The sequence below is a fragment of the Gekko japonicus genome, unplaced genomic scaffold (genome assembly GCF_001447785.1).
Source record: "Gekko japonicus isolate JY-2015 unplaced genomic scaffold, Gekko_japonicus_V1.1 scaffold1004, whole genome shotgun sequence".
NCBI classification, from domain to species: Eukaryota; Metazoa; Chordata; class Lepidosauria; order Squamata; family Gekkonidae; genus Gekko; species Gekko japonicus.
The window spans coordinates 433,836-445,954 of NW_015161430.1; the positions used below are offsets into that span (position 1 = coordinate 433,836).

Here is a 12,119-nt window from a genome sequence, read left to right on the forward strand (position 1 = left end):
ACTCTGAGACTCCTTTGGGTAGTGGAAGGCGAGGTATAAATCCAATCTCTTCTTCTTCTCTTCTTTTCACAAGCAAATCATCAAGATGATCATCTGAGGTGCTCAACTGGGCAAAAACTGGGCATTCCAAAGTAGGTAAGTTGGATTTTTGACCACCCATTTTCCTAATATTACTAGTTGATCTACATTCCTTTATTTGAAAAAAAAACTTATACCCCACCTTTCTGCCCTCATTAGGGCCACCTAAACAACTAGCAGATTAAAAATGTACATAATAAAAAATGCATCTTAAAAACCATAGAAACAAATCACAAAAACAATTAAACCCAAAGATAAAACACACATGCAAAAACATAAAAAGAGCCATTAAAACATAGGGCAGGAAGGAGAGGTCACCGAGGGAACGCCAGACAAAAAAAATAAATCATTCCTGTTCGGAATGTCTTGCTGAGAGAACGCTTCCCTCGCACAAACATGTAGAAGAAGAAGAAGAAGAGATTGGATTTATACCCTGCCCTTCATTTGGAGTCTCAGAGCGGCTTACAAACTCCTTTCCCTTCCCCTCCCCACAACAGACACCCTGTGAGGCTGGGTGGGGCTGAGGGAGCTCTGACACAAACTGCTCTTTCAGGAACAGCTGTGCCAGAGCTTGTGACTGACCCAAGGTCACATCAGCAGGTGCAAGTGGAGGAGTGGGGACTCAAACCCGGTTCTCCCAGATTAGAGTCTGCACACTTAACCACTACACCAAACTGGCTCTACTGGATGGATTGTTCCTCCCTCCCCCCTCTGTCACATCCCCAGAAGGACCAAAGCAGTGAAGCCGAGGTTAGGGGACATACATGGACAAAAAGCCAGGCTCTACAAGCAGTTGCAGTGAGGACGAGGGAAGAGGTGAGTGTAATTGAAGCCTCTTGTGCTTGCAGAAGATGGTGGCATACTTCCTCCATTACAGATAAGTAGGGTTGCCAGCTCTGAGGTGGGAAATACCTGGAGATTTGGGGGATGGAGACTGGGGAGGGGCCTCAGCAGGGTATAATGCTTTAGACTCCACTGTCCAAAGCAGCCATTTTCTCCGTGGGAGAATAGTGGGAGATCTCCAGGTGCCTCCTGGAGGTTGGCAAATTTGGATTAGGCTGCTTAGGAAATGTGTTTTGCAGCTTCACCGCTGTCACCATCTAATCCTCTGGTTGAATATCTGAGCCCTTGATTATTTGATTAAGGTTCATGAGTCTCTCAGCCACACCTGTTATCTCTTAGCCACAATCCCAGCTTTGTTTGCTGGATATCAGGCTTCCCATAGAGCATAATTATGTTTTGCTTGGAGCTTCTTGTCCCGTAAGATTGCTGGATATTGGCATGGAGTTCTGTGTGTTTGTCCCCAGCCTGAGACCCTGGAGAACCACTGCCGGTCTGAGTAGACAATACTGACTTTGACGGACCAAGGGCCTGAAGAGGGAGGAGGAAGAGGAGGAGATTGGATTTATACCCCACCTTTCACTATCCAAAGGTGTCTCAGAGTGGCTTGCAATCCTTTTCCCTTCCCCTCCCCACAACAGACACCCTGTGAGGTAGGTAGGGCTGAAAGAGCTCTGAGAGAACTGCCCTTGAGAGAACGGTTCTGAAAGAACTTATGACTGACCCAAGGTCATACCAGCAGCTGCATATGGAGGAGTGGGGAATCAAACCTGGTTCTCCCAAATTAGAGTCCATGCTCTTAAACACTACACCAAACAGCTTCATGTGTTCACGTGTCCAGCTCTAATTTTTTAAAATATATATATTATATTTTAATTTTATATGGGGTACAGAAAAAGAAGAGGGATGTGAGGGGGAAAGAAAAGTAAACGTAAGACATTTTAAAAAAATATTAAAGACAATATAAACGTGAATGAATTGATAGGTCTTGGTAAATCATTATAACATTATACCATTACCAATAGCACTGTTTCCCTAAAATACATTATTCGCTAGTCGCAGTCTGAAAGGAACTATGAAGAAAATGTGTGTAAACAAATTCTCTCAAAATCTCCCTTATAAATAAAAGCCGAATGGTGGTGGCACTTCTCTAGAACATTCCACACGCTCCAAAATCAGTTCGCTCTCTGATCTGTCATTCAGAGGGTCTCCCTATCCACTGGCTGCTTTGCCTGAGTCCTGAGTCCTGCCTCCAACATTCCTCTCCCCCCCCATAGCCAGTCAGAACACAGAGGTTATTTGCATATGCAGCCACATTGGCCTTTGCCTCGGAACACAGAGGTCGTTTGCATATGCGACTTGATTGGCTTTTGCCTCTAACATTCTAAACAGTTTTGCTCTTCTGAGGTAAAATGTGTCCAATCTCCAGGTGAGGACTGGAGATCACTCAGAATTACGACTGCTTTCCAGATGGCAGAGATCAGTTCCCCTGGAGAAAATGGTGGGCTCTGTATCCTTATATGCTGCTGAGGTGGCCCCCATATGACAGCCAATGTGACGTAGCAGTCAGGGCTTCAGAGTACGGGAGAGGCTGCAGGTGTGGGGGGGGTGGAAAGCTAAAGTGTGAGGGGGAAATAAAGGTAGGTTGATGATTGGCTGGGCAGGAGATAGGGTTGCCAACTCCAGGTGGGAAATTCCTGGAGATGTGAGGGATGGAGCCTGGAGAGGGAGAGGTTTCAGGAGACGTGGGACCTCGGACAGGTACAAAGCCATAGACTCCACCCTCCAAACCAACTATTCTCTTCTGGGGAACCATTGTTGCCAATCTCCAGGTGAGGGCAGGCGATCACTCAAAATTACAACTGTTCTTTAGGTAGCAGAGATCAGTTCCTCTGGAGAAAATGGTGGACTCAGTGTCATTATACCCTGCTGAGGTCGCCACAGCAAATTGACACTAAGTGTCCAAGGCTGGGGCACCCACCCAGAGCCTCTTTCTAGAGGTTGTTGTATTTATTTCCACAATGAGCCTTTTTCCTAGTCTTATATAAATTTAAAATAGCCTGGAAACCATGTAAAATGATTCATAACAACAACAACAAAATAACAAATATAGAAAATTCCATACAAGTGTTGAAAATCATATGACTGTGAAGAATTGATTAACTAAATAATCAAAACATAGTACTGCCCAGCTCTAATTGAATGGCTGTTCTGCTTGACTTGTCATCTTACTCCCATTAGGATGCTTGCCAAGAACTCTCTTCTGTCAAGAGATTCCCCAACAATCTTGTGATGACTTCTGGATCTGGTGCAGAGTTCTGGGTTTGTGCAGAGTTCTTGACACCAACTCTGACACTTGGTTTCCAAGCAGGATCACCAAATCCAGACCCCGTAGATGTCATTTTGCCTCTTTCTCCCTTTTAAAACACGGTACACTTTCTAACAGAAGGAAAAGGAAGTGCGTTCCTCAAGTCCGCTATTGGCCATGCATGGTGTTGGGCGTCTTCCAAATCCCTCAGAAGTGCAATAGAATGTGTGTACATATTTCCACTGGAGGAGCAGTAGCTAATTGACGTGCTTGGCACCTGTCATCTCAATATCTCCTGCTGTGTTTGATTAACAGATGAAACCAGCTGACGTGGTTAGAGTAAACATGGCAAACTCCCTTTCCTCAAAATAAATGTATACTTCATGCTGGGAGAGTTTTTGTTTTTTAACCTGAGGTTTAAAGACGAACAATAGAAAACATGTTTATAATTCCCCCCCCATCTAGTATGTATCAGTTGCATCAGCTGTCAGCTTGAGGCCCCGTTGAGAGCATTTTTATATGGCTGAAACTGTACTGGAGATAGGCTGGGATTTCCAAAAAAGATCTGCAGGACTGGGCCTTTTTAACCCTTTCCCATCCCATGTGGTGGAAAGTGCTGACAAGTCACAGCTGACTTATGGCAATCCCATGGGGTTTTCAAGCGAAGAGATGAATAGAGGAGGTTTTGTCATTTCCTGCTTCTGCAGAGTGACCCTGGACTTCCTTAGTGGTCTCCCATCCAAGTCAGGGCTGACCCTGCTTAGCTTCCAAGTTTGGGCTAGCCTGGGTAGGGTTGCCAAGTGCTTACCTGTTCTGGAGCGGGGGAGTCCAGCCTTGCTCTGGGAGTCTTCGTGTGTGCGCGCGCGCCGCAAGCCCATCACACGGAAGTGACGCAAGCACGTCGGGGACGTTGCAGGTGGGGCCACAATCATCCGAGGGAAAATCCCTAAGTCTGGGGAATCCAAGTCTCGGCTCCCCATCCAATAGTCCTGCTAAAAATTGGGCCATAGCTCATAATTAGAGCACCGGCTTTTGCATGGAGGAGATCCCAGGTTCAGTTCCCAGTGTTTCGGGGTAAAAGGAATGGGGGCAGACTATATGAAAGATCTCTGCTTGAGATCCCTGCGGAGTCACTGCCAGTCAGAAATACACAAGACGGATTTTGACAGACCAGTCGTTGTCCCTGATCGCAGGTCTGACTTAATTCTGATTTCAGTAGCTCTGTTCACCTGTTGCAATGAACAAATGCACATCTTTTTATAAGAAAAAGCCAATACGATTTTGCAACTGAAACTGGGGACCAAGTACCTGGATAAGTGTGGGGTTTGTATCACTCATTTAATTTTACATGCGTTGAATACAGTGTGTAGGGTTGCCAAGTCCCCTCAGCGGGGGATGGGAGGGAGCGGGGTTGCCAGCTCCAGGTTGGGAGACTCTTGGATATTTGGGGACAGAGCCTGAGCAGGACAGGGACCTCAGTGGGGTATAATGCTACAGAGTCCATCCTCCAAAGCATCTATTTTCTCCAGGTGAGCTGATCTCTCTAGCGTGATGAGCTGTAATTCTGAAAGATCCCCAGGCCCCACCTGGAGGCCGGCATCTCTAGCAGCGCGAGAATTACTCAGTGCATGCATTTCTTTAAAAATCAAGTGTATAGTGAACATGGATTGTACAGACATTCACTGTAACTTGCGAACAAGGCTAAAATAAGGCCGCTTTATGCATTCATATATGTCTGTTCAATACCTCTAAGATGCTTCTACTTCCTATTAGGGGGAAAACACATGTGTCCTCATGTTTCTTCCCCAACAGGGATACAAGCAGATTAGAGGTAATAGTTCAGGGGAAAGGGTTAATATCCTCTCCCTTTTCTTGGAAATTATAGCCCCATCTGTTGCCAACTATAAAAGGGGGCAAACCCGTCATTTAAAATTGACCCCGTAAATAGATCATTAAGGTGCTGTTTGCCACACAGAAAATGATGACTGTAATAATCTCTCCCTCCTCCCAGGCAACCCTGGCAAATGTGTTTCGGAGAATGGTCTGTGCACCAAGGGGTCTCAGACCTTTGCATGAAGATTTGATTCTTGGCCAGAGTCTTCACAGCCTTTGTAAGGGCAGAAACGTGGGATACAGGTTATGCAAATAAACACATTATACAGCAATAAAAGCAGAGGTATTTCGGGGGGGATCACGGGGGATCGCAGTTCCCCCGGGTGAGGTATGGGGGGTGGGGCACATGACGAAGCCCCGCCCCCTGCTTCCGGCCCTCATTCAGCCAGGAGGAGGCAGGAGAAGAGGGAGGGTAAGTTGCTTCCTCCCTGCCTCTCCCCACCCCTGCCTGCCTGGGGCCAGGGAGGGCCTTCGCGGGGCTTCCTTGCACTCCCGCCGGCCTTGCAGGTCCACCACCGGGCCCCTCATGGGGCTCGGCAGTGGAGCTGCAAGGCCGGCGGTGGCGGCCGGAATCGTTGGGGGCAGGGTGTGTGGCCTTATGATACATTTCTGGTGATGTCAGGGGGTGTGGCATATGCTAATGAGTTATGCTAATGAGTTCCCCTAGCTCCTTTTCTACGAAACGACCCCTGAATAAAAGGTGTGTGAGGGGGGAGTCTTGTGTATATATGTCCACAGCAGTTTATTCTGGAACCAAACAGGAAGTGACCCATGGCAAAGATGCTGCGCAGGACAAACCCACTGGACTAGGGTTGCCAACACCCAGGTGGTGGCTGGAGATCTCCTGGGTTTACAACTGATCTCCAGGCGACAGAGATTAGTTCACCTGGAGGAAATGTCCACTTTGGAAGGTGGGCTCTATGGCGTTATGCCCCATTGAAGTCCCTCCCCTCCCCAAAACCTGCCCTCCTCAGGCTCCATCTCAAATATCTCCCAGTATTTCCCAACCTGGAGCTGGCAACCCTGCACCGGCCACAGCTAAGCATCAAACCAGTAAGAATACTTCCACAGGATCCCCTTGGAAGAAAGTGCCCAGCCTGAATTGTGATGCTGCGTTGCTTCATTGAACTGCGTGGTTTTAAGTATTCTTGGCCCAAGCGAGAAGAGCAATGAATACAATTATGTTTGAAGAGCCCCGCCCTGCAGCAGCGGCTGATTATCTCGGCCGGTGAACAATAACGGGAGGCAGATACCATGGCTGGTGGTTGAAGGAGGAGGATGTACTTCTGGGTTAGTTACAGAACGTACAGCCTTTAGTGGGCTATTGACATTTTGAGTGTGGCAGAGAAGGGGACGATGGAGAAACAGCCCAAGTAAGTTTCCTTTTTCTGGTTCATGTTGAGAGGCCGTGAGAATGCGACAGAGGCCAAAAGGAAGAGAAACAAGGCCTGGGAATAGACTTGCACTTTGCTCCCGAAAAATGCCAGTGGTAAAACGAAAGCTGTACGGTAATATTTATGTTCCAGCTTGTTCTTATCCTCTTTCTTTGAGGAACTTCTGACTTCCCTCAGACTGAGAACTGTTAAGGATCTCCAGGCTATGATGGCCGTGCAGCTGAATGAGTGCCTATGCCTGTTCAGTTAAAGTGGTCTTGGGTGTGCCATAGGAGAGGACTTTGCTGTTATCTCACTGAGATTTAGGGCTGCCAGGTCCTCCCTGGCCATTGTCGGGGGATGTGGGGGTAGGGTTGCCAGATCCGGGTGGGGAAACTCCTGAAGATTTGGGGGTGGAGCCTGGAAAGGACAGGGACCCTCAGTGGGGTAGAATGCCAGAGAGTCCACCCTCAGAGCATCTGTTTTCTCCAGGGAAACTGATCGCTGTACTCGGGAGATGAGCTGTAATTTATAGGGGATCCCCTGGAGGCTGGCATCCCTATGTGGGATTTAATGTATTGTACGGGATTGCAATAATGAATTCTGGATGGATACCAGAAAACTTTTGTTGTTCAGTCGCACAGTCGAGTCTGACTCTTTGCGACCCCGTGGACCAGATCACGCCAGGCCCTCCTGTCTTCCGCCGTCCTCTGAGGTTTGCTCAATTTCATGTTCGTTGTATCTATGACACTGTCTAACCATCTCATCCTTTGCCGTCCCCGTCTTCTTTGACCTTCAATCTTTCCCAGCATCAGGGTCTTCTCCAGTGAGTGCTCCCTTCTCATTGGGTGGCCAAAGTATTTGAGCTTCAGTTTCATTATCTGGCCTTCTAGGGAACAGTTACGGTTGATTTCTTTTAGGATTGACTGATTTGATCTTCTTGCAGTCCAAGGGACTCTCAAGAGTCTTCTCCAGCACCATAGTTCAAAAGAATCTATTCTTCGGCGCTCGGCCTTCCTTATAGTCCAACTCTCGCAGCCATACATGACTACTGGGAATACCATTGCTTTGACCATGCGGACTTTTGTTGGCAGGGTGATGTCTCTAGTTTTTATCATGCTGTTTAGGTTCGCCATCGCTTTCCTCCCAAGGAGCAGGCGTCTTTTAATTTCATGGCTGCAGTCACAGTCTGCGGTGATCTGGGATCCCAGGAACGTGAAGCTTCCGCAACCCTAAATAGGTGGTTCCTCAGGGTCCTTGAAGGCCCAACTGCTCATGTAGAATCTGGCCTGTTCTTTGAGATCATCGCGGGAGGCTTACCTACCTGATGGCCAGGCCAGATGAGAAGCTGATAGTTCCATGATCGGAGCTCCCACTGGGTTTCTAAACTCAAGGAGCCCCAGTTCTGGTCAGGGCTTGGTGTGACAGGAGGGGAGATTTCTTCATCTGAAATGTCTCAGGGGAGCCGGTATTTACCCTGTTGTGGAAACATACAGGTACTGATACGGGTGCTTGTATGTTTCCCCCAGGTAGCGAAGAGCAGTTCCCTGGCCCCATTTCAGATCAGGAGAATGTCACAAGGAGAAGGTTTAACTGCCTCCCATCAAATTGTACGGTGATGTCAGTTTGAATTGGGACCCCCAAACATATCCAAGATGTCGGGATAACACTCTGGTATTTGGACAAAAACTCTATGGTAGAAGCCAAATTTACTGTAGAGTTTTTGCCAAATTACCAGAGTGTTGATCCAATGTCCCGGATGTGATGATGTCTCTTCCAGGTCACATAGGCAGTGATGTGGATGTGTCACTGTACATCAGATGGGCTTCCCTGCTACTCCTAGTAAGCCCCCCCCTCCCCGGGTGGCTTGCCTGGTGCCTTCTGTGTCAAGCGAAGCCTTTTTGTTGGTTACCAGTTCGTTAACTTGGCAATGTTTTCTGGTTTGCCACTCTGGTTTTACAGGTTATGAAGAATTATATTGTTGCCATGCAAAGTGTTGCTGTGATTTTTAATCAGTGCTGTATGAACTGCTGCTTTGCAAACAGATGTTTTAACTGGTTCAATATTATTAAATTAATTTTATTTTTTGCTCTTATGCTGTATGCATGTAAATTTGTGGTTTTACCTAGGGGTGCCCAGTGTCCTGCTATGGTGGGAAACCTCTCAGCAAATCCCCAACATTGCTTACTGGCACCTGAAAGGCCAATGGGAGGGAATGGCAGGAATTGGGGTGAGTGTGCTGGTACTGCACTGCCACTGCATCACTTTTGCTGAAAACCAGAAGTGACATCATGACATTAGGGGCAACACTCTAGGAACTGCGAAAAACGCTACGGCTTAATCCAAATCCTCCTGGGGGTGTGAGGCAGTTGCCTGGCATCCATATTTTTACCTAATGTTATTGTTGAGATTTATTATCACTGGATTTTTTTTATTGTGTAATTGTTTTTGGTTTTTTGTAAGGCTTGACTGTTAGCTGTCTTGGTGTTTGATAAAGTATGGGATTTATATTGCTTAAAATAAATACCTCCACTTCATTACAGTGATTCTTGGGCTTCCCTGGAAAGAGGACATTCCTATTAAACTAGTAGTACAGCTATGCTTAGGCAAGTGGAACTGTGGAGCAATTTACAAAGGCTCCTGCTTAATGGATTGGGTAGGACAATCAGTTTCTGTGACACAATTGTGTGGCTGTTGATCAATAGTTCTTCTATAGGATCTTAATGGCTTTCCTCAAAGAAACCCTTCTTGTGGTGGGGGGCCCAGTGGAACATCTCCGTTTTACAGGCCTGGGAGAGTGTTCTACCAAAAAGGCTCTGGCTCTGGTCGAGGCTAAATGGATGTCCTTAGGGCCAGGGACCACCAGCAGCTGTTGTTCTGATGAGTGTAGTTCTTTGAGGGACATAGCAGGAGAGGCGGTCCAGCAGATATGTAGGTCCCAGACCACTCAAGGCTTTGAAGGTTAATACCATAACCTTGAACTGGATTTGGTACTCCACTGGGAGTCAATGTAGCTGGCAGAACACTGGTTGGATGTGTGCTCTAAAAGGTGCCCCTGTAAGGACACACACTGCTGCATTTTGAACCAGTCAGCCTCAAGGGCAGCCCAGCATAGAGTGAGTTACAGTAGTCCAGCCTGGAGGTGACCATTGCATGGATCACTGTGGCTAGGTCATAAGGAGAGAGATAGGGAACCATCCGTTTATACTTATACCATGTTTTTCACCCCAATGAGAACCCAAAGAAGCATATGTCATTCTCTCTTCCTCAATTTTATCCTCACAACAGTAGTCCTGTGAGAGACGTTAGGCCAAAAGCAAGTGTGAGCGGCCCACTAAGGTCACACAGCGAACTCCGTGAAAAACTGGGGGGTTGTCCCTGGGTCTCCCAGACCCAAGCCCAACACGCTACACATTACACTACACTGACTCTTTTGCTTAATTCTCAGTACAGGTCTTCAGACTTTTGTCTTGAAGTCCCAATGAAACTGAGACCGATTCTGCAAAAGCTGTTGTCCCGCCCTTGGTCTCCTGTTTCCCTTGGTTGTACTCAGGGGTTATTTCATAGACAATGAGGTGCAGGAGCTCATTAGCATAACTTATTAGCATAACTCGTTTGCATATGCCACGCCCCCTGAGATCACTGGAAGTGTGTCAGAAGGCAACACCCACCGCTCAGGCTCCACTGGACTGTTTTGGATTGCTAGCTATTGGGGGGGGCGTGCAGATCTGTCCTTGCAGAGGAGGGAGAGCTTGTACCTGAATAAAACTTGGTCTTAAAGCTGCCACTGGATTGTTTCGGATTGCTAGCTATGGCGGGGGGGAAACACACAGATCTGTGCAGGAAGGAAGGAAGGAGAGAAAGAAAGAGGAAGAGAAGGAAATAAGGAGGGAAAGGGAGAGAAGGAAAGAAGGAGGGGAAGGAATGAAGGAAGGTAGGGAGCTGCTGGGAAAGGCGGGCGGGGAGAGCTCTGCAACTTACTTGGCTGCTTCTTGCTCCTCCTGGCCCGGGGCTGCTGGGAGCAGGGGGCGAGGCTTGTTGCATGTGCCCACCCCCTGGGCTCTTTACTGCCGGAACTCTGCTCCTGTGCGCTCCTGCAGGAAATGACCCCTGGTTGTACTGCTCAATTTCCCACTATATGCTGCGTGGCCACATTTTGACCCACATCTCCCCCTAAGGATCAAGAAGATGCGGGGGAAATCGGGGGGAGACATGGGTCAGAAGGATCAAGAAGACATGGGGGAAATCAGGGGGAGAAGCCAGTCAAAATGCGGCTGCGCAGCAAATAGTGGGAAATGGAGCAGTACAACCGGGGGAATGGGAGACCGAGGGTGGGACAACTGCTTTTGTGGAATCGGTCTGAGAAGGTCCTGCATGGCATTTGGTTTGAGGCTGGTCAGTATCATGTCTCATGTGCACCCCGTATTGGGAGGCTTCATCACAGGGCCTCGGAGTATACATGACTGAAACCTCCTTTAAAGGGGGACAGAAACTACCACGAAAGCTGTCCAGCGTTTATTGTATTGCACTGGAACAGGCCTTTGAATTGGAACTTTCCAGAATATCTGCAAAGTTCTGGGTACACTGTCAAGCTTTTTGCCTCAGTATTGGAGTGAGAAACTTTTCCTAAGACGGCAGACATTCTTCCCTTATTCTGAGGCTACAAAGCTTTTTGTGAGATATTACAGAGGATACTGTGATGCTAAAGAGCTTAAGGGATAAGCTGCAGGTTACCTTTCCCCCCCTCTCCTGTGGAATACGTTCTGAAATCATTATGTGGATTCAGGAATGTGAATTATAGCCAACTTGAAACAAGTAAAACTGGGTTGCCCTGTGCTTCCTGGTTTCTGAGAAGTGTTGGCTTTCTTTCAAGATTTCCTCTTCCCCTCTTTTCAACAAGGGCTGCTTAAAGATGTAGGCTTTTCAGTTTCACAGGATCTAGGGTTAAGCTTTAGCATTCAGAAAAGACTCTGAGCGGCTTCGTGCGTTATTCTGATTCCTTTTCTGAAGGATATGACCAAGGGTGGAAAATACATGCAATTTGGTGATGGTTTTTAAAAGATCTTTTTTTCTTTCTCGAATACAGCTTGCTGGGGGTCAGGCCTGTCATTTCAAGGGGAAGTATGGTCCTGGAGGGAGAGGGACTTAAAAAATATTGGTACTTAGTTTTCACTGTGAATATGCGTCACATCAGTAGTACAACACTAGCAACTAAACTGATCCCCTTTTACTCCCCCCAGTTAGGGCTGCCAAGTCCCCTGGGGGGGCGGGGTTTTTCCCACTGAAAAGGCCCCCAACCCGCCATTCCAGATCAGGCCGGCGGGGGGGAACCCCACCCCCAAAGTGCCCGGTGCGATGACGTCACCCAGAGGCGACGTCATCGCGTCAGGCACATCGCCGGCCGATGCTCTAGCAATCAACCTGAAAACTCTATGGTACCATAGAGTTTCCAGGTTGATTGCTAGAGCGTCAGTCGGTGATGTGCCAACCTGATGACATCACTTCCGGGTGATGTCATCACGCAACACGTGTGCGAATGTCCTGGACTGGAATCGGGTCTCCCCCACTGTGGCAGGTAAGTGACTTGGCAACCCTACCCCCAATGCTCCTGCTCCCTCTACCCCAGG

The 12,119-nt window shown here is 47.9% G+C and overlaps 1 protein-coding gene across 1 annotated transcript in view; it reads left to right on the forward strand.

Moving 5' to 3' along the window:
• The first annotated feature begins 6,475 nt into the window (after window positions 1-6,475).
• FER1L6 (fer-1 like family member 6) overlaps window positions 6,476-12,119 on the forward strand; it is a 160,532-nt gene continuing 154,888 nt past the window's right edge. The window contains exon 1 of the mRNA XM_015428956.1: window positions 6,476-6,492. Within this exon, the coding sequence (XP_015284442.1) occupies window positions 6,476-6,492 (17 nt within the window). The remainder of the gene's footprint in view (window positions 6,493-12,119) is intronic.